This window comes from Meleagris gallopavo, chromosome 2 (genome assembly GCF_000146605.3).
Source record: "Meleagris gallopavo isolate NT-WF06-2002-E0010 breed Aviagen turkey brand Nicholas breeding stock chromosome 2, Turkey_5.1, whole genome shotgun sequence".
Lineage (NCBI taxonomy): Eukaryota > Metazoa > Chordata > Aves > Galliformes > Phasianidae > Meleagris > Meleagris gallopavo.
Window position 1 is genome coordinate 57,659,351 of NC_015012.2, and position 23,495 is coordinate 57,682,845.

At 35.3% G+C, this 23,495-nt stretch overlaps 1 protein-coding gene across 1 annotated transcript; it reads right to left on the bottom strand.

The window, feature by feature from the left end:
* Positions 1 to 58: 58 nt before the first annotated feature.
* On the bottom strand, positions 59 to 23,028 carry LOC104909283 (lethal(3)malignant brain tumor-like protein 3). Its single transcript, XM_019613000.1, has 8 exons — positions 22,913 to 23,028; positions 18,972 to 19,074; positions 12,089 to 12,235; positions 10,515 to 10,679; positions 7,716 to 7,804; positions 5,249 to 5,412; positions 4,152 to 4,214; positions 59 to 1,911 (listed from the first exon to the last, which is right to left on the bottom strand). Exons 3-8 carry the CDS (start codon positions 12,208 to 12,210, stop codon positions 1,768 to 1,770), a joined length of 747 nt encoding a protein of 248 aa, XP_019468545.1. The 5' UTR covers positions 12,211 to 12,235; positions 18,972 to 19,074; positions 22,913 to 23,028; the 3' UTR covers positions 59 to 1,767.
* Positions 23,029 to 23,495: the final 467 nt, after the last annotated feature.

The following is a 23,495-nucleotide window of genomic DNA, read 5'->3' on the forward strand; positions in this document are numbered from 1 at the left end:
CTCTAAAACATCCAGGTTAATTTGAGAATCCTGGACATACATGAATGTAACAGACAGGTCCAATTCAGGTTTTATTTGTATTGTAGTACAATAAGAGTGCAATTTGACTGTACAAATATTGAACAAAATGTAAAAATATTATTTATGCAATGCTATGGAAGGAAATTAATAGAGCAATGCAACTTACTTCATACTGACCCTGTTTTACCTCATATTATGGCAGGTACCAGTCACCAGTGTGATCTGGAAGGGGCACAAAGGGTTCTTGAAATCTTAAGGAACTTCAGCCAAAGAACAGCCTAGCAAAATCTCTGGGAAGATTTAAAATTCTCCAAGTTCTGTGCAGTGGAAACACTGTTCTTAACTACAGACTAAGCAACTGCCCACCTCAGTACTAAGAAGAGGGCTGCCAAAAGCTTGATCCAACTCTTCTCTCTCTGCTTGTAAAAGCAAAATTCTGGTATATTAGTAGCTAGGCTTTCTCCAGTGTAAAGTGCATCCGGTTTACATCTTACGTATATATACCAAGTGCAACAAATTTCCCTGACATAATAAGCCTCCAAGTACCTGCTAGTGGAATCTGCAGCCTTGCTAATGACCTGGTGAAACCCATGCCTTTTACCTAGTTCATGCCTATGCAGGATATGTGTTTAAGTAGCTTTTTCCTCCATGCTTTGGCTTTCTGGCTATGCTTCATTTATAAATCAGATTTTTCAACTAGGAAGTGGTGTGTTAAATAATCCTTCCACCACTAGGAATACAAGCTTATGTTGCATATGAAGCCAGAGTAGCAGTCCTAGCTTTAGCACACTGTTTTTCTCCACTGTTTTGGTAAGTATACTGGAGACTAGCATGTGCAGACATGAATAAATATATTTTCTTTTTTTGCTAATAGTCTTACCTCAAAATACATGTATTTTCCTTCATGTGTGGAAGGACTGTAAGCAGGCTCCCATGTAAAAGGCTGGGGCTCTATTGTGCAGCATAAATGAATGTCTTCTATGAAGTCAAACTTTATTTTTCAGTTGCAGCCTTCTCTATACTGATCTTTTGGTAAAATACATTAAAGATGCTGGTGGAAAAACTCACATAACATTTTTGTAATCGTGCAAAAGTAAAAACATTCAGTTATCAAAAAAGCATTATAATTTCAACCCCAACAAGGTTTGTTTTGTTACAAGCAAACAGACAGTTTTATAATCTGTAAAGTTATATGCTGTAGCATAAAGTGTCACATATGTAACATTAACTGTTTCATTTTTAAACTATGGCACAAATTTGCATTAGCCATAACAGTCTCATTTGGCTACCCATAGCCTAATTTTTGGCTAATCACTTTTTATTTCGATGGTAAGAAATAATAGCTACCGAAAAGTAAAATGGGTACACGAAGCAGAATTCAGGAATTCTTAGAAAATATTAATGTTCCCTTATATAATACAGCATAAATAATCAATGAAGGTTTTTTTCTTGATGACCAGAGAGCGTTAGAGATCCTAACCCTCCATGGAGAATTAGCGCCATTAGTTTGGTAAATAAGACTAGCTGACTTGGCTGTTAAAAAGTACCTTCTTAAAAGCGTGAGCACTTCCCAGAAGGATTCAGATGTATACTGGCTCTAAGAGAATATGAATAGTCCACCAGTGCAGAACATACTTTTCTTCCTTTCTGAGAGTCCTTACTCAATAATTCTGGTGAGTCTTTGTGCTTTGAATAAAACATGAGCTCCAGTGGAGGAAGCTGGCTTGTACACGTTTTCCATTATCTTCAAAGTTCATTGTGTGAGTTTTTCTCTGCAGCTTTGAACATCAGAATGGAATTAAAGATTTTTAGGGCTGGTCCCAGTTTAATGCTCATTATTTTGACTATGTCTGATTGGGTCATTAGCAGAAATGCTTCTCCATCAATTTGCTTTAAAAGAAAAACACACAAAGCTATTAACAGGTCTGACAGTGAAGAAGTATAAATGTTTCAGAAAACATAAAGAGAAAATTACCCAACAATCTAAAAGAATGGTTGAATACAGTTGCTTTCAAACTTCAGGATAGCCTTGCTATAATTTTTCTAGACAGATTAGCTGGTCCAAAAGAACAGGATGATGATCCCCTTTCTGCTTGAAAACAACCATCTGGCTAATTTTTAGCTAGCCAGTGTTTATTTTCATACTGACAGTATAAAATAAAGCTACTAAAATGTAAAATAGGTCAATGAAGTAGAAGTCAGCAGTACTGCAACACAGTAACTAATTTTGCCATTTTAGCTTTTCCTTGTTTGTATGCAAGCCTTCATAAGCAATTCTCCAGATTTTACTCCCAGCTAAAGAACTGGATCCCTCTTCAGGCTACTTTTCTCTGTCCATTCAATAGGAAATTAAAATGAATGCCCCAAATGTAAACACAGGTTAGACTAGGTAAAACTGCCTCTATTACAAATGCAACTTTTTGTAAAAAACTTTTTTTTTTTCTTCTTGTTGTGGTTTTTTTTTTTTTTTTAATAAACATTACAAGTGAATATTCTCCTGTAATCAAATCATTCTGTCACCAGGATTCTAAATCAGAACATGAAGAGCCAAAGCCCCCATAGCAAACTGGGGCAAATATTTATTGTAAACTTCAGTATCTTTTGTATCTTCAGCAACTTTTCAGTGTAAGCAGGACAGCTAGGCCTAAAAGTCAATTGTGTTTAAACTGGGAGCACTGCTTAGATTTAGAGATACTGACTTGAGATAGAACTAGTGTAATTCATTTCCTGTGAAACCAGGACATAAGGTTTCTGAATCAGACATGCTGTTAAGGCAGAACACTGCAGCACTGAAAGCTGAGAAGCACGGCAGTGAGAACAGCACCACATGGTTATCATGGTTACTGTCAACTCATTTTGTTTACAAAGCCAAACTGGATGGGCTCAGAACAGAAGCATTGCAGTGTGGGGGTGCCCAGCTTTTTGCAACTTCATAACATAAGGATGAGAGTTCATCTCCACAGCAGAAGTCTGAACAAACACCTTCCACCTACTGAAAGACCTTCAATTGTAAGCTTGATAGGGCATTCCAGAATGAGCATCTTTCATGCCTGTGTGTCACTTAGAATTAGTAGATGAGGTATGATTTCTCTGTGAACTGTACAGATGCCAGCCAGTCCACTCTGGTTGGCATCACTGGCAGATAATGGTCCTGGAGAGACAAATGGAGCTTAACCCCTAGAGGGGGCAAGAATTTTCTTACACCTCTGAAAACAAAAGTATTTAGGATTTATCCATCTCTGTGGCACTTCCCATCTGTTGATTCAATCAGCAGTGCACCAGCTGTTACTGATTTTTAAACTTCTTGGAAGGTCCTCCTAAGTGACGCAAGATGAACTAGGTCTGCATAGCAGATACAATTCTAAAATGCCTAAAATCTAAACAAGTGCAAAATGCCCAAAGATGCAACTTGTCGGTCCTTAGATATGAAACTATAATTAAAATCCATATCACAGCCTGGAAACTTCTGTCACAGGAGAGGATTAGCAGGGCCATGCTCAGGAGGTGCATTTACCTTCTCAAGTTTAAGTACCACAGTTATTCTCCACTAGCAAGGGTGCATGACATGGAATATTACAGTATCACACTTTGCCCATTCATATGGCCTGGTGGGGATAAGCACCTGAATTATTCGCACTGTCAATCTGTGATCAATTAGCCTTTTTGGAATGAAGAAGTACTAGGAGTAACAAACCTCTGAGAGGAAACACAAAAACCAATAGAGATTATAAAGGCCTACTGTACTGAAAAGCCCTCACACTTGCTAATGACAACTATGGTACAACTATCTCAGATTCCAGAAATTCACACCTGGCATGCTCACAAAGTAAGTACACGCTCCTTTTAACCTAGTTAGAAGCATTCAAATCACATTCATGAACTGGCTATGTCAGGAGGAAGAGCTTCAAGATTAAGCGTGATCAGATAAGACTTAGTCAACACCTAACTAGCTTTATCTTCTTTCTTCTCACCCCATCAGCTGCAAAACAGCCTGACAGTCCATATACTTGTTTCTGACTTCAAACTTAAAATTCATCCAAACACTTATTATGTGTCTTTACTGATAAAATAAACTTAACCTTTCCATTAAGCTATTTACTCTGTAATTTTTTCAAATAAAATGTACCCACCTCATCTTTAAATACCTTGCCATGTTCTTCACATCCTGGTAAACTCCGTATAAATTCAGAGACCTGCCACAAAGAATAAAATGACAAATTTAGTAAGACTAATATTTTCTCAAAATAATCTTAAATGCTGACAAGCATTAAAGCAATGGTTTTTAGCTATTTTTGCATCCTCAGTTTAAGTCTTCCACATTCTGTCAATGCATGGAGTACAGAGCTGCACATGTAAGGAGAGGGATTAGCAAACTGGAGCACATGCCACTGTTGTGCACAGGACATCTAAGACTGGAGTATAGATACTCCATCAAAATCACTCAGATATTCTACCAGGAAGATCCAGAATCATGAATCCTGTCTTACTGATTCTCTTTCCAAAAACAAAATTAGTTACTGCCTTCTTTCCTCTCTTTACAGCAGAAGAATTAGCAAATCCTTGATCAAATTTCAATTTTCTTTTTTCTCTGGTTAGAGGAGATCCAACTGTTTCATCTGCAGAAAGGTGCTTCACTTACAGCCACCTCTGAAAATAAAGCAGGGACTAGACCTTCTCTGCCCAAGCATGACTACACACCTAACAGTGGCAGGGCTCTGACCATCAAAATACTACTACCCTCCACACTACACTCTAACTTTCTAGAACACTGTGTCATATCCAAACTATGTATAGGGAATAGTCCTCAGTCTAAGACCAGTATACTCTTCCACAAAATGTTTGTGATGCTGCTAGATGTCATCAGAGTAGACCTTGAGCACCTGCTGGGCCATACACTTAGCACTTTTCTTTCCCTCTCTAAACTCAGTGAATATACACATAAATTTACTTGTTTATATGTATATATATACATACACACACACACACATTTATCTGTGTATCTCTCTGTATGCTTACACCTATCTCTATGCATATACAAATGAATACTCACTGCTTTCAGGACTAGATGGCAGCTGAATGGGCATTTTGTGGATCTGTTGATCTAGCTGACTCTAATCTTCTCAGTACTAAGGCATCATTTGTAATTTATTGGGTTAATCTGTAGCTCTGAATCAACCAAGAATTTGAAGATGTTGGCAGTGAGACAAAAGATACAAGGAAAACCTACCTCGTCTGTACTCCACTTAGAAACTTTACTGGCTGGGATCCCAGCTACACTTGGCAGGAGCTTGCTTTGCTGTTCCCAGCGCAAGGGGAGGCCAGGGATTTGCAGCTTTGATGACACAACAACTGGTTGAGACAGAAACCTCTGGGTATTGGGTTCTTCAATAACTTCAACAAGAGAAAGTAGTAAATAAGCATTAAACCCCTTGATTAGTGATGAGATCAGTCACAGTAAAATCATATTCATTCCTATTAATATATACGGGCCTTCCTAACGAGGCTGTACAGCTTTGCTTACACCAGAATTAGAAAAGTACCATAAGACTTCTTCCAATATGATTGTGATTATATTGGTTCTATATAAATATAACTATTCTTAATTCTTACAAGGGAAAAAGTTCTTTCAATACAACATAATGCTATGCCAACACAACTGTTGGCCTATCATACCATAGGTCACATAATTTTAAATATTTTGATACAATAAATAACACCCACTTATAACATTTATACAGTACTACTAGAACTAACTTAATGCCAAGGCTGAGCTGTAAAACTTCATCAAAACCAGCACTGCACTGCTATAAAATTCCAAGTGAATCAGATGAACAGCTCCAGCCCACACATTTATGTCTCATCCACAACAAAAAGTTTTTCAGTTCTTCTGAGGAAAAATACCCACAAATGTCTGCAAATTCCCTGCTCCAGAGTTTAACTGAATGTTTTATTTAGAAAATAGCATTTAACTCCTCCGTGATTCTAGGGGTTTTTTTGCAAGGTCATTTCCCTTTTTATATCACTTATCCGTCATGGAAGGAAGGAGGATCCCATCCCACTCGTCTCAAAGGTAATGCACAGGTGGGAGAGTGGCTTCAGCCAAATGCTGCTTATTGCTGCTGCTGCTGTCTGGAGAGCAGCAGCAGTTGCAGATGTGCGTAGGAGGAAAGAGTGAAAAGTCACACCTTAAATGATGTCAAACTACATAAGACATCTGTGTTTATTTAGATCCATTGCAAACGCAAAAGCAACGTCTGCTATGAACTCAGGACAGAATGCTTCCCAGTTGCTGAGTAAAACTGTGGAAAACCTCTGGAATTCATTTCTGAATGAAACAATCAACCGCAAATCAATATCTAGTATTCCTTAGTAGCAATCATTCATACAATCACAAATCTCTATGCTATTTTGGTTTGGATTGCTCACTTCTGTTATGGCTCCATTCTATTTCTGTTCCAGGAAGCTACTATTATTCACAGATATCTGCATTCTTACTGTTCCAGTTTTCATAGATTGGTGGCCAACAGCTAGGACACAAATTCCTATTACAGATTTCTGACAGCACAGTATGATTGGTTTGGAATATATATAATTTATCCCACATAGGAAGTGATTACATTAGTGTTTTAGGTCAGGTTAGGAACACCTATTTGAAGTAAAACTCCCCACCTACTGCTCCTTGGTTATAGCATGAAACAGGCATTAAACACGTATACAGAAAGGAGACAAAGAATCACTTCGTTAAACAGTAACTAAAGGAAGTGTTCCAGCTTTTACAAATCAAATAATACAGGACCCTTCACAGAAAAGCATCCTAACTTGTAAGCAAAGCTTGTTGGTGAAATTTTACTCAAACGGTCCCTTTTTACAAAATCAAAAGGCTTTATGAAGCGGTATATGTAACTATAGAAAATCGGATAACAAAAACCACATCCATGTTGGAAGGGATCTCTAGAGACGTTATGATGTTCTGTTGAGAACAAAGCATTAGACTAGGCTATTAAGGATCTTGCCAAACTAAGTCCTTTTCTGGGCAGCCTATTTCTCAGGGTGTTTTTCTCAGGGTGAGAAATTCTTCCTTATATCCAGACAGAATTTCCTCTGAAGCGACTTATGAGCATGCCTCTTACTCTACCACCACGCACCACCACCTAATGATCTTGGTGGACCTCAACTGGACAGTTTCCAGCTTTTTAATGAAATAAAGATCTTAGCCTTCCCTCTTTAACTTAAATGAAAAACACCCATTCTGCACGAGTTGCTAGAAAGTAAACTGCACAACAGACTGAGATGGAGCTTAATAGGTCACTTTAACACTAAGTTATAACTGTAATGTATAACTCTGCATCTTCAACTTTTTTCCAGTACATTTTTGAAGCAATAAATGAACCATTCAGATTATCTATTTGTAAAAGTCAGTGAAAGGAAACATTTTATGTCAGCATTCAGTTTGCACTCATCTTTATAACTGCAATAAAGTTCCTAGGAAACCCTCTGATGATTATAAGGTAAACACAACACTGGAAGTGCTACTATCAAAAAACAAACAAACAAACAAACAAACAAAAACAACTGGATACAAATAGCAAATGTAAAAAGTAAGTTGCAATACAGTTTCATGAATTACAAGAAATGTCACACTTCTTTAGTTCTGCAGATTTTAATATCAAATGAAAGAAGCATTGACAAGTTACCTTTAATTTCATTTGAAATGAGCAGATTATTTCCTGTCTCTTTTTCTTCACACTCTTTGTTCTTTACAGAGTCCTTTGTCTGCACTCCTCTGACGGAAATAAGACGTATATTTTTATTAATACATCATAAAAATCACTAAGCATGATGACATTGCTTGCTAACAATGCTAGATCATTACTAGCACTGCAAGATTCCCACACAAAGGATGTTGTATCATCATAAATTAAAAAAAGAGGATCTAATTTCTGACTTACACAGATGGCAACACTAATGCCTACTGACATGAATTTTGCAATTAAGGTTCAAGGGTAGTATAAACTAAAATTACATAAATCAGATCAATACATTTTTCTTTATAATTGAAACTGGAAAATTGCTATGCAAATGAAAGTAATAGATGTGCAGAAGATGGATAGACTGAAAGACATATATACAGTTGTATCTCCTATAAAGCCCTCTGGTTATCCAGGTCATTTTCATGAGCTGTCTTAAACATTATCCATTTATTTTCTCAACTCAACCATCATCTCCATCCCAGCTCCCGTACGGTACTGTGCAGCTGTTAATGACCCCACTGAAAATATTTTACTTTTTAGTTTTTGCATTACTTCTTACTGAGTGGTTCTTACAGAATCACTCTTTGCTTGATAACTATGGCTGAACCCTCAGCTTTGTCAACCCAAACATTTGCAAAGAGGGGACATTTATTGAGAAAAATGGAGCAAGAGAAGTGAAAATAAGAGATCTTTTAAGGGGGGGAAGGGGCGGAGAGAGTAGTGAGCATATTTTCATTTTAAAGCCACCCACTGAGAAATTCTTTTTCATACTGTTATAGAAATGAAGACTATATGCTGACATTATGTGTGCATTCCTTCTTTCTTTTAGTAACTTGAGGACAGTGGCCAATTCTTGCTAAATCATCACAGATATAGAGCTCTCAGAGATACTAGTTACATAAGGAACATTTTGTTAAAACAGCCACTAGACTAAAAGTCCTTAAAGACTACAAGGAACCCACCCATATGAACTCACGCTTTACTAAATAACAGAGAAGCAATCAACGAGAATATCTTCACCAGTGTTCCACTGATAAAAAACCAAACTAGAGTTAACATCCTGTTAGCCATCAAGATTTGCTAACCTCAAAACACAAAACCACAGAAGAAACAGATCTGTTTATCGCAGAATGACAGAATAGCTTGGATTGGAAGGGACCTTAAGGATCATCCAGGGCCAACCCTCTGCTATAGACAGAGTTGCCACACACTACATTAGGCTGCATGATTTAATTCCATTTTAATTCCATTGCTTACATTTATATCTATTAAAAGCTAAGAGAGAAAGAAAGAGGAACTAGAAATTAGGTGAATATGACTTAGGTTTACAGCAAAAAAAATCTTATGGTTTGTTGTGTATGTGGTTGGTTCCTCAATCAAGTACTTCTATGAAACATGACATTACCTGGAACATAAAGACATACACAATTGTACTGAAGACAAACATAATTAAATCCATACAATGAGCTCAGTTGTTGAGGAGCACAAAAGTAGGCATATCTGTCTTCAATAATGCATATGTACTTTGAATAAACATCTGAAAATATCCTCTGGGTATTGTAATAACCAGATGCTCAATATTTAATAACTCTAGTAGTTCAAATATACCTAATGTTGTGAATACCATTTCTCATACCTGTTTAAAAGGAAGCTTAGTCAACTTAAAGTTCTCTCTGGCTATGCTGGATATAAAGAATGTGGAAAACTAGATGATAAAATGCAGAGATTCATCAGTGCATTCAAACACTTCAAACAACTCAAAAAGCCTCTGGGCAGTTCAAAGTTGGTACAAAGCTGTTATTCTCTGAATGAAAATGAGAGAACCAATAGCACATGTATCTGCTATTTTAGGGCTTCATAAAGATAACACCCTCTAAAAAAAGAAGACCTTATACATTGTTCTTCAATTAATTTAGAGATATTCAGTAAAGTCAATTTTTATTTCCAGAAGAAAAAGAAGGAACTTACTATAAATATGATTGAAATGCCGAATGACAACTAACACAAACTACACTACTGTCATTCTGACTTTTTTTGCTATTCAAATTCAATGGAATGTGACTAACTAAAGCTATTTATTTGTGATAAAGATATATTAACATTGTTCAATGCTCCCAATAGATCTTTTCCAAAAGATGGTAGAAATAATGTGAAAGAATGTCCTAAAGAAAAATTGACAGCAAAGAATAATTTTTACTGCAGGACCTTTTGTCTTAAAGGAAAGTGTGAATACTAGTTCAGGGAAGAAAAATAAATAAAATAATGCACTGATGCTATAACTAATTAAATAAGAAAAGGAATGCTGTTGCCTCACATATTTCCCCACAGAAGTGTATTAGATTTTCAGTATCAAAGATAGCCTATATATATATTTTTATATATATATATAATGACATATAATATCATAAATATTATTTTCTAATGTACTATCTCATGTCATTCTTTGTCAAAAAAAGACTCTAAGCATGAGAGTTAAGAGATTACTTTCAGTAATTTCTCTGACTTGCAGTATTTTTCCTATCCTTTCTGATATGTATTACTTATTCCTTAAATAAACCGTGACATGCCACTCCTTTCTGGTTCAAATACAAAGACTATTATGCTGTTCCAATATGAAGAACTTTCTTCTTCCTTCCCACTGCTTCCAAGAGTTCCACAGATAAACCTCTGTACTGCATTCATATAAGCTGCATTTTAAACAGTCTCTAAACAACCCATACTTTGAAAGGAACTGATAGTTACCCAGGTGGCTTCTTTTCTTTCACATCACATAACTGGGGCTTCTTGCAAGGAGATGCACTTTCTCTGTCCTCCTGCTTAGCTGTTTCTGATACAGTTTTCCCAGATGATCGATTATGAGCTGCAGATTTTGTGCCTATGTGTCCAGGGCTTGGGCATTTTCTGTCACTGTTTAGAATAAATTAACAAAATGTTTTAAAAAGAGAGAAGTTGAGTTGTTGTTCACTTTATTTTCTTTATGGATAAAGTATCATCAGAGTAATTGAAAAAAATAAGGTTGTGGGCTTTTTGTTTTTCTTTTTAGAAGAATACACAGAAGTTTCTCACTCAGCATCAAGAGAATAGTAGATGAAGGACTTTCAAAAAATCACAAAACTTTAAATCACAAAGCATTTCTTATTAAAGGTAAAACTTGCAGACAATTCAACAGCATTACCATTGAATCTGCCTAATGTTATTTTTGAGAATAAACTCTCCATTTCAAATATTTGTAACATAAGAAAAATTCAAAGTATCATATTTTCCTCCTACCCCATTACCCCATCTCTTACAATATACGGCTACGCACTTAGGACCCTACAAATGTTATGCAATCTGTCAGCTGGGACTGTTAAAACAGAAGTGCTTGATGCTGTCCCTGTTACAGAGAAAACTGGTGAAACTGTCACTGGCTCCACTGAGACCACATTCAGGCTAGTTGCCAGAAGGTAACTAGGGTTACTTCAGATTTCTACAATCTTAGACTTTCAAGAACAATTGAACCAAACAGTGCTCAGTGACAGCTGAATATGCTATTTTTAATGCATGTAGCTGAAACCAACTACGAGAATCTCATTTGAAATACCATTGAAAATACTTGGTTATAACAGAGGAAAATGGAAGGAATCTTCAGGATAAACATTCACATTTTCATGTTTACTTTAATGTAGCCCTTGAAAAGAATGGGAAGCCTCTCTTCTCCATTCCTTCTTAAACTCTCTGTGTATCTCCCTAACACAAAATGAGCACAGGAGTTTGTGTTCACAATTTCTGTTAGAAAATCATCATTTGAAAAGTCACTTGGCATCACATCCATTTGTGCTTTTACAGTACCCCTTCAAGAAGCTTCAGCTATGGAGTTATGCATCATTCTTGCAAAACTCACATCCAGTAATTCGATTCCCCACTCCAACAATAATGGCAGAATTTATTGTAGTTATTCAAAGAGTAACATTAATTTACATCCATGTCAGTAAGGCCACCCCAGCAAACAGAAAAAAACCATATAAATCACTTTCGTAAGTGAAACCAACAGACAAACAACCCATCTTAAATTCCAGCTAACCACCTAGTAGCTTACATGGTTAAACTGAATGTGAAACTGAAATGTTATTAAATCACACGTAGTAGAATCAGTATTAGTCAGTTATTTTTTCAGTGAGCACTGATGAAACCATTCCTTCCCTGTAAGTGAAAATGCAGATAAATAGACAAGTTTTCCTGAAACTATCCAGACATTACACAACTACAAATTATGCTACACAACACTGAAATAAAGCACCACAGCTAGTCATAGACATGGGTCCAATCAGAATTACTTGATTATAGGAGAGGGGGATCTTTCCCTTGCTTCCACTCTTCTGCTTCTGGGGACATGGTTGGCTGCAGGCAACTCCCCACTGAGCCGATCAGGTAGGAGGCTTTCTTTGTTCAAGTTCATCTCAGAGTATGGGCAGCTGACTGCGCTAGAAGGTGAAAAAGAGAAATGCTTCCTTCATTTCATTCACTTTGCAGACTTCAACTTAGTTCAAATGAAATGACATCTGAGACCAATTTTCTAGAAGCGGATGGAATCAATTTACATAGAAAAGATTAGAAAAAATGCAAGTAGTCAGACATTAAAATATTAATAAATATACTGATTAAAAACTGCAACCTGAACACTTTTCATATTTCATTTCTATAGCAACTTATGGAATACAAGTTATATTAATTTATATTACAGCATACATTCTGGAAAATTGCTTGATGAACGTTTAGCCTGCTTGCAAAGCTTTCATGGCATTTTATGCATAATATAGAAGATGCCTCTGACTATATCCTTCTTACTCCAAATAACACAATCACATTCCTGTGGGTATTTTCCATGCAAAAGAGGATATTTCTCTTACATAGTGTCCACAAAGAGACTGCATAGCAAGGCACAGTATGAGGTATGGCTACTTTCTCTCACTGCTGAGAGAGTGCTCCATCTTTGCAAATAAGACTTTGCAAATAAGACTTTGCAAATAAGACTGCATTAGAAGTATGTTTTTCATACATTTTTCTATCATTCAGCATCCCCTGTTTCACTGCATTTCCGTTTGTGAGATAATTTGATGCTGTGCTTTTGATAATGACTCGAACAAATGTGAAAACTTTTGTGATATCTCTCAATGTCATAAAACCTTGTGCTTGCCCAAGAGTCAGGTAATGGAACAACAGCAATGTAAAACACACCAGACTGAACTAAGATTTTATCTACGGAAAGTCCAACTGGTTATTCAGTCAACATACTCACAGGTATAACATCTTAAATACATAAAAATACACTGAGGTATACTTCAAAGATAATATAGAAAATTCTGAAAGGTATATATATGTCATGACAGTGAACAACAAAAAGCCCAGCCTTCAAATATCTTTAAGATAAACATGCTTTATTTTTGGCTAGTGGGCTACTATGCTAAATATAAAATTATGCTTTCCTACCTATCTGTATTATTATAAGAACCTCTATAATGCTAAGATGTAAAAAACTCAAAACCTACATTCTAGGTTTTTGCTTATTTTTTTTCAAGAATACAACTGTCTTTCCAAAAACCATGTCAGTGTTTTGTTTCAGTGATAACGTACATGATTTCCAAACAGGACTGCCTAATAGAAACAACAGTTTACCTTGCCAGCAACATGCCTTGCCACGTCTGAATTACAAAACAAACAAACAAAAAAACCCAACAGCTTTAAGTATCATGTTAATTCTACAAAGCAGAGCATTAGAAAAGGCCTTCTATTCAAAATATACTGATCTTTTACCCATGAAGCTTTGGATTCACAGCAAGTATGAATCAATTCCTATCTAATTTTGGTCCTACCTAGAAAGCTTGTGGCAATTTATGTTTCTCTCAGCAGTAGCATAAAAAGAGAAAAGTCCTTCAGGCTACACTACCCAAGTTAGTCATATCTCGCTGGGGTTATCAAAACAAGATTCTATCAGCAAATTGATTTTTTTTCAGTTGGTTAATTTGAACAAGACAATATCTACATTTTTTGAATCCTTTCATAGCTATGCTGGACTTGAATTATGGAGGAAAGACATGTCAATAGAATACAGCTTGTGCTATTCTAATCAACTTATTTAAGCAGAATTTGGCATTTACTATAGACTTGTTTATATACTTTTACTGTCATTTTCTACCTACTGTTTTTATCTGAGAACTGGTGTCTGCCAGACACCTTAAAACAATTGAAAACAATGAACTAAAGGATGAGGTAGAAAAGAGGAAGACTGGGGAAAGTTGGTCAATTTCCTAATCTCTATACTACTGCATGTACTACATCTTTTTTAACTTTCAAATGAAGTATAAGCTGAAAAAATATAGGCTTTTATTTGGAAAATGGCTTTATGGAGCCGATACAGATGGGATTTATATACTGACTGTGACAAACCCATACCACTGTGATAATATACAGTTATCAGAAACTTGGGAATATACTGGTCAATCTCAGTTCTGCCACTCTGATAAAATAAAGCATGTAATCTTCTTTCAACTTCCAACATCCCCCACAGGGATGTTTTGAGCATTATTAAGGAGTATCTCAAGGAACCACTCAACACAAAAAAATAGCTATTTAATTTCAGCTATGTATTATTATTATTAATTAGGCTTTATATCACAATGAAATCCGACAGTACAATTTCGTCTCTAGTAGACCTTCTGATTGCCAAAATCAGTAGTATGTTTTAAATTAAAAAGTTAGCAGGAGCCTTGAAATTCAGATTTTCATTGGAACTTGCTTGTTTTGCTTTTTTCCTTTAGAATTTTCTTCAAAAATAGAAGCTGAAGAACAATCTCAGTCAACAACAGTTATAATATTAATGAAATTTTACAGCATTAAATTCAGATGAGTTTTTCTTTGTAATTAATCATTTGAATTGCTACATCAGGTTAAAAAAAATCCATGACAGTCCTTTGATGTTTCTATTACTTGGAGCAACAAAACAAAAGCTCATGATTTCCTCTGTCAGCTTTGTTGCAACAAAACACAGCATGAATGAACAGTCAGTATGAGCTAGGTGGCTTTAGATCCATCAATCAGTCCTGAATCTCAGTGCCTCCAGCCTTCAGTACAGTTGAGCTTGTATACTACAAAGACTAAAAAGTTAATCTTATTATTCACGCATAAAGAAGTATTTGATGTATACATTACTAAGTTCTAGAAACAACTCAAGTGCTCAGAAGTCTTGATCATTAGGTTATTTAAAAATTAAATTAGGATTCTTAACTCTTCTATCAACTTGAACATGGATTTCTGCTGCAGCTTTCACTTCATGCTTTAACACATTGTTTAGAAAACAGCAGAAGTTCAGAGCCCATTTACAATTTTATCAGATATCCTTGACCTGTAGGAACTGATGTCTTCCAGAAGAACAGGCAGCATGGCAAGAAGTGGCAGCTTCATTTAAAATCCTACTGTATGTCTGATGGTGCCAGACATCTTCTGTATCTGCTTCACATCTTTGAAACCAGGAAGATAATCTATTATCATCTGCGTTGCTTCAGTAGGTTCAACCCATGTTTCAGTAAATAAATATTCAAATTAACATCCTCCCTGCGCCCCCACAGGAAAGTAATCAGCTACCTTTCAACTCTGGAGGATCAGCACATCACAGCAATTAAGCTATCTGCTGTATTCTGAGGAAAGGGAGCTATTATTTTGTGAGCACTATATAAGTTGAGCAAAAACCTGACATTAAAAAAGCCTCTCTTCTTGTAGAATCAACAATGATGAATGAAGAAAAAAAAGCAAACAATGAATGCACTGATTATTAATGAGAAGAAGTGTGTATAATGTGACCTGCTGACTGCCCAAAAAGTACAGAAAGCAGTACAGGAAACTTTGTGTTCTTACTTCCCACATGTAGAACCACTATCCAAGTTATATATCACGAGTATTTTTATGAAATAATAGCAAAACTATTTCTGAATATTGTCTTATTTAGTATTTTTTTTTTTGTTAAAGAAAAAATTATTTTATAACATTTTTTTTTAATTATTTTTACCTAGTGATGTTTTTACTTCAGTTGACTTTATGGAAATATTTTCAACTATCCTAGTAACAAATGATACAAATGCTTTCAACAACTTACAATGTGTTTATCATCAATGCATCCTTTTTTAGTATAAAGTTGCTTCAACGGCATAAACTTGAGTCAACAGTAGCTTAAAACCTATTTGTCTGGGATAACACCCTTAACATAAAAGAAAATGAAACTGGAGACTGGCAAAAGTATCAGATGAGATTTAGTTCAACAGATATTGAACAAATAGGTGGAACATCCTAGTGAACTGAGGCTTCCAGTGCTTCTGCACCACAGTTTTCTGAGAACATGGTCTCCATCATGACACATTCAGTTCACTTTCACATAACAGACGATGTTTCTAATAAAATGCTCTCCATGCTTACATTTTGCTCCCAATGCTTCCTAAACAGTTCAGCATATTGTTTACTTCATGTCATCCTTATTTGATGGTAGGAGCAAACTTCCAGTTAATACAAAAACTACAGAGTCACTAGTATGAAAACAGTACCCACAAATTTTAACTTGTGTTCTTTAGCAATGAGCATGATTTTAATTATGAACTACAAACTTTTTTTTCCCATTCTAATTGCCTGAAAATCATGCAATTGAGAACTGTTGGCTGAAACAGACTCTTTACTCATGGGGAGTTAATACAAAACACAAATGACCTGCTTGGAACCAAATGTTTTGCATTACAGCTCAGACTTAATGAATATATTAAATAGAAATCATACAATATACAACCTAATCATAAATATGCAGGTAATCTGCATCATGCTATTGACATGCACACCAGTCTCTGTTTCAAGTGCCCAGCAAAACAAAACTAGATCAACTGGTGATAGATAAACAGTCCTTATTAACATCAGCTTTCAAAAATAAATAAATAAATAAATAAATAAATAAATAAATATTTTAGTCCCATTACATAATTAATCATCTAGGCTTTTATCTGCTTCCTAAGGAAGAAGTTCTCGTGATTTCAGAACTGTTTAGCATTTTAAATTATAATCTCTTCTGCACTCAGAAATTTATGCTGTAGACAGACATACCTCATCATGAAAAAAAAGAGATTAGCACGTTTAAATACATTTGAGGCTTGCCAAGATAAGAGACCCAAGGGACTTGAACCTGACGTGGATAATTACAACAATTTCAAAATGTCTTTGTTATTTTAGAAGAAAAGTAATAGTACAACTGTAGAATTTTTTGGGTGACTTAGACCCTCAAATTTGCAGACTCCAGATAAACAAGAAATTCATTATTTTTCTCATAAATACTCAAGAAAAGAAAACCCACAAAAAACATCAAAACAGAGAGCAAACTAACACAACTGCAGTATAAGATATTTATGATGCTAATTTATTTGCTATGAAAAAGCAAATTGATTTTATAATCAACAAAATCTCTTTGGTTATATTTTTATCACTTAGAACTATCAGTTCATATGTAAATAACAGGATTGCTAAGACTGTAATAAAAATAAAACACAATAGATTGCCATTTCTTAGTATTCAGGATGAGTAAGTATAATAACTTTAAATAGCGTGGAAAATATAACCATAAAAGCAAAGAATACATGAACTAACATACCTCTCTTACTCATCCTTTGTGAAACATTAGAAGTTTTAATGCCAAAATATATTTAGAGAGAAGATCACAAATGAAGAACTTTTCTGACACATTCACATAAGTTTCTTCCTATCTTTTTATTTTAAAGTTTCAGCATTGGGCTGAGAATGGTGATTATGTTCATATGACTATAAATAATGAGATAGCACATTAAGGAAAATATCCTTAATTGGACATTATTGCCTTATAGATCAGACATACTAAAAAATCATACAAGATTCATTCTATCAGTATGTGAAATTAATTTCAGTTAAGAAACCAGGAAAATTTTTCAGCAAGACAAAAAAAAAGAGCAAGTACTTCTTAAGTACTGATTAGATTATTTAAGCAGACACCCTACTAGGATCAACAAAGCCTTTCAAAAGGAAAGGCATAAAACAAACAAAAACCAAACAAACAAGAAAGAAGAAAAAGAAAAAAGAACATAAACAGAAAAAGACAGAAGGAAAAAAGTGAGAATAATCTGAACTAGTGCTGATCTGCCACCAAAACCTTGTAGGCTAATTCTCATAAACAGGATATAATTCTACCACCAAAAATGTCAATCTCTTGCTCTATCTCTTGGATCATGAGAATGATCCAAGATAATATTCTTCAAAAATATAAACAAATCACCAAAGAGAAATCCTCTAATGAGAGTAGAGCAGAAAGCACAAAGTAACAACCATTAATGGATCCTATGATTGTTCAATGGAAAGAATTCCAAGACAGTTTTTGGAAACTGATTTGTGAAAAGGCTATTTGATGCTATTTATGATTCAATTCTCAACATATTACAGTAATTGTATTTTCTTTACTGAAATATTCAAGATTAATCTCATACTATAAAACATTTCAAAAACTGTAAAATTTTGACTTAGTGAGTATTCCCATGTCCCTGTGTGTTCATGCATCATTCTATTCTCCCACACATCTGCTTTCTCTGGGTCAGCTCTCTTGCAGGAGAGCCTGGGAGATTCACATTTCTGTATTACACTTAAATGTTCAACAAAATGATCTTTAGAAACACTCAGTATAAACAGAAAGTAGTTCAGGCTATAATTTGGGACTGTGTGAATCAGAATTTTCATTTTGGTATTTTTTTCAAGTCAACAAGCAAATCTTTACCCCTGCTGAGCAGAACAAAACATCCAAGTGATAAAAAACATTAGTGACCTGGATTCAAAAGGTTCAAAAGTTACTGCTTTATGCATATTTGTCTACAACCTTTTGCAAATCAAACAGCAACCCACGGAATCCTCATAGGAAAATCCTGATTAGCAGAATCTATCAATAGTGACAAAAATGATGGTTGAGAAATCTCATCTGGTGAAATGAAGTCACAGATTGCTAAAGTTTATTTCAGTATGCTCACCATGGCAACTGAAATCACTTCATATATTTAGTTTTACAAAATTTAGTATTTTTTTTTTTCCAGACAGGATAAGTTTTCTTGTGAACAACAATTAAAAAAAATGCATACAGACATTACCAAAGTGAAAAAAAATCATTTTCATTGCACATACCTATGATGGCCAATATGTCTTGCTCTTTTAACATGCCCAACTCCTTTACATCCTGCTGTGGGACATCCTCCATGCTCCAAAGCTTCCACTAACTCCAAGGGACCTGTATGTCAAAGAAATTACATACGACATACGTAACTTTAATGTATGTTAAAAAATACGTTTTGCAAAAGCAAGATAGAGATTCAAACGATCTCTTCCAATGGAGAAATAAAATTACTCTGAGTACATCTCTACTGAAGGGCTAAATCTATATAAACAATGCAAATCTTAGAGGAACTGAAAGACTTCTAACCTATCTTCTATTAAACAACTGTAAGTAGAACGAAGTAGTTTTGCAAGAGCACATTCAAAATAAGTTACCCTGTTGTTTCTAAAGAAAGAAATCTGTTAATAATGGGTACTGATCTCTGTTTTTAGCTTAAATTTTCCAGTAAACAAAGGGTGAAAACAAGGCTGAAAATAATACTAAAAATATTATCAGTTGTCATCTGAGAAAAGAGATGAAAAACCTCCTCACTGCAATCTTCCTTCAGGCAGTTGTAGAAAGCAATGTGGTCTCCTCTTAAACTCCTCTTTTCAAGACTAAACAATCCCACTTTCTTCAGTTGTTCCTCATAACTCCTGTTTTCTAGACCCTTCACTTGCTTAATTGCTCTTTGCAAACTCTCCAGCAACTCAACTTATCTCCTGTAGTGAGGGACACGAAACAGAACACAATATTTGAAGTGTGGTCTCACCAATGAGAGTGCAAGTGGACACTCACTTCCCAAGTCCTGCTGGCCACACTATATCTGAGGGAGGCCAAGCTACCACTGGCCTCAGGTTCTTCCATGAAAACACATACTAGGTGACCAGTAACAGTTCAGAAGTCAAACAGAATAGAAGTTACAATGAAAGTGACTACAGAACAAGACAGGATGCCACTATTTTACTTTCTCTGTCTACTGATCTCTCAAGTATTTCCTGCTCTTCTGGTCACTGTATCTTAGTATAGCAGAGCTGAAATCTTTTTGTCTTTTTCGACCTATTCTCAACCCAGGTATGAAATTGCGCTCTTATGAGGAATGACTAAGAAAGGTAGGACACTTCAAATTGGAAACAAATTAGATAAGCAGGAAAATTATGCAAAAATGGGTAGGTTTAGACAACCAAGCTACTCCCCAGGGAGGTGGTTGAGTCACCATCCCTGGATGTGTTTAAAAACTGTTTGGATGTGGTGCTCAAGGGCATGATTTAGCAGTGGGTTGTTAGAGTTAGGGTAGTATGGTTCAGTTGCAGTTGGAATTGATGATTTTTAAGGTCTTTTCCAACCTGAGCAATTCTATGATTCTTATATGATCTACTGATGTTCAAAAGCAATTTATCCATTTCTGTTTGCACACATTACAGGAAACCTCATCTTCTACAAGGATCTTCTTTAGGATGAGGCCTACCAAGCCAGCCTGGCACCAGATACTCAAGAAAACTGATCCAGTAACTTGACCACCAAAATACTTCCTCATACAGTTCAATATTTCTTCCATATTTCTTCCTACAACTTCAATGGCAATAAAAAAAAATTCTTCCTATAATTCAGAAGTAATTCAGCCAGAAAAGATAAAACTTAGGTTAAAGCAAGAAAACAAAAAGCTCTGGTTTTGTTTTTTTTTTAAAAAAGGGAATCAACATTGTATGAAAATTTCCTAATTTGCCTCTATCCATTTATAGCATGCACAACCTAAGGAAAAAAATACACGTCCAAAACCACAGAAAAACTTACTGAAACAAATAAAAATATCTAAATATAAAATATTTTCGTCTCTGTTCAGAGGAATATCTGCACTTGTATAAACCCTTGAATAAGCAGCTCAGTTTCCCTCAAATAAGTAAAAAAAGGATTGAATTTTTCCAGAGTCAGTTAAGCTCAAAAATAAAATAAAATGTAATTGGAAGGTATATGCTAGAAGCAAAACAAACCAGTACACTGATGCTATGGTTCTGCACAAACTAGCTCCCTAACAAATGCTTTCCTTTCACTTAATAAATTGAAACTCTAACAATGCCATTTTAAAGAGCAGCATCTGTGTAAGAAAGCTGCTGCGTCACTGTGAAGTGATATTAAAATCAATACCAACACGTGGTTCCTAATTCCCTAACTAGTACCAGAAAGATCATAATCCATCATGGTGACTTCACTATACCTTAAGATAAAACACTCTGTCACTCATAAAGCTGTTATAATGTTTGCTGTAGGCTAATACTGGTAGCATAGCACAGCACTCACACAAAGCTCCTGCTATTAAAGACAGATAAGTGAACCACCCCATTAGACAGGAATGTCTTACTGTACTATTCAGTAATCACACTATTTTAATAGTATTCCTACAGTGAATTATTATTTTTCAATTTAAAGAATAGTTACTTTTCCTTCTGTCATATGGTCCATTTTCCTTTTTCTATCTAAACTTACATAAAAATATCACTACCTCCCATCACACACTAGAAAAGATAAACAGTGGTTCCTACACCAACAACTAGAGGAGATGATGTCCTGTACATAAAGGTCATCTGCAGTTTTATTTCTTTAAATACCTCCACCAAAATGAAGTTACATATTTCGCACTCCCAGCTAGGTTAAAATATGCATATTTTTTCAATCACTGGTAAAAGAAATGTCACAACCTTATTCATTTCTTTTTCTGTATGATACATTTTCTATTTATGTGGCTAAATGCCTTTTCCCACTGGACTCATCCTTCATTCAGAACACAGGATGCACATCTCAATTTAAGAAGCAGATATGCATCATCTTATTTTACTCTCATTATTCACTTTGTGCTGTGGTACTTACGGCATTCTATTCAGATTCTGCTTTGAAGGCAGAACAATTAACTTCCTAACAGGTAGTCATCATTGCACCATTGGAATGCAGAGAAAACTAATGAATATATTCTTATCACAGTCTTGGTAGGAAACATTTTTCTTGACATTTCAGAAATGCTGAACTGAAGCACAGAGATTTTCAGGTAATGAATTAACACTTTCTGAGTGTGCCTTATCCCTGTTATTTTGCATGTAACTTCTCAGAGTTCAGCATTTTTTATTTTCCAAGCACAGCTTTTTCTGATCTGAGTTATAGCTGTGGAACACTCAGCACTTGTGCAAAGCTCAGAGTCACAAGTCGGGTATTTACAATGCAAGTCTAGAAAAGAGCACTCAGTTAAAAATCATCTGTTCAAAGTTTGGATAAAGTGACTTCACTGTGCCTAAAAACACAGCAGCATGGCAGGGATATCTTTGCCATCAAAATCTCTTCTCCCTGTAACCTCTAGTCTCATTTATGACAGACTTCCCACTTCTTCAACAAGTTAAACATATTCCCAGAGAGGGCAAGCTGATAAAGACAGTTTTATTACTGTTACTATGCTTCTGTTTGATTTATCTTTAATATGGAAAGCATTAAGTCTACTTTGTGCAGCTGAAGATGAAAAAGAAGTTAGCTGATTTTGAGAATTTGGCTGCATTTGAAAAGAGCACTTTCTCAGGGCAGTCTGGACTCTATGCTGAAAAGCACAATAACTTTTAAGAAGATACAGGCATAAGATCTTAAGAATAATAAATAATACCCTGGCCCTGTAGAAGTACCACAGTAGTTTTATCATTGGCTTCAAGAGGGCCCGGATCTCATGCAACAAATCCTTGCTAGTGCTTCAGGTTTTGACTCTAATTCTCATGCATACAGACAAATGTATTTCATTACAGTAAGGGTCATTAAAGCTATCTATGAAAAAGTGATTAATTAGTGACATTTTAAATTATGTTGATTTTGCACTAAATGTCACATCTACATTATTTTGCATATCCTAGTTGCTACCTCTCTTTGGACAACACTGGCAGAAGAAACATCAGCTAGTACACAGGCCTTTAACATCACCACATTATAATGCAATTTCACTTACTCAGTGGAGGCTGAAGAGGGTGTCCAGTTTTTGTACACCAGCCTGCCGGATGGATATCAGGACTATCTACATCCGTCCAATAATCATAAATACTATCCCAGCCATCAAAATGGACCTACATTTACAAAAGAGAAAAATATATTTTAGATTAAAAAGATTCCTTATTAAATCAGTTTCTCTGAGCAATCTCTAGAAATGCTATCTCCATTAGAGAAGTCATTTTAAGAAAACGATGGATGTTTATAGATTTATATATATATATTAGATTTTCGAGCTAAATACATTTTGAATGAAGAAAAGAGAGAGGTGCCATTTGGTCGTTTACTGTGTCTTACAAAACTGGGCTCAAACCCCTACAGCAGAACATGTTTAGTTCTCATTTTAATACCTAAGCAAGAAATGAAACAATTTAAGAGCAGCAGAATGGTAAGACAAAAAAAAAAAAAAAAAAAGGAAGAGAAGAAGAAATACGAAGGTAATGTAGACATACCCTAAAAAAGTTTCGTAACCAATACTTAACTTTTTTTTACTGAGTAACTTCGACCGAAAGGCACCAACGAGGGGAATAGGTTTTTTTTTTTTT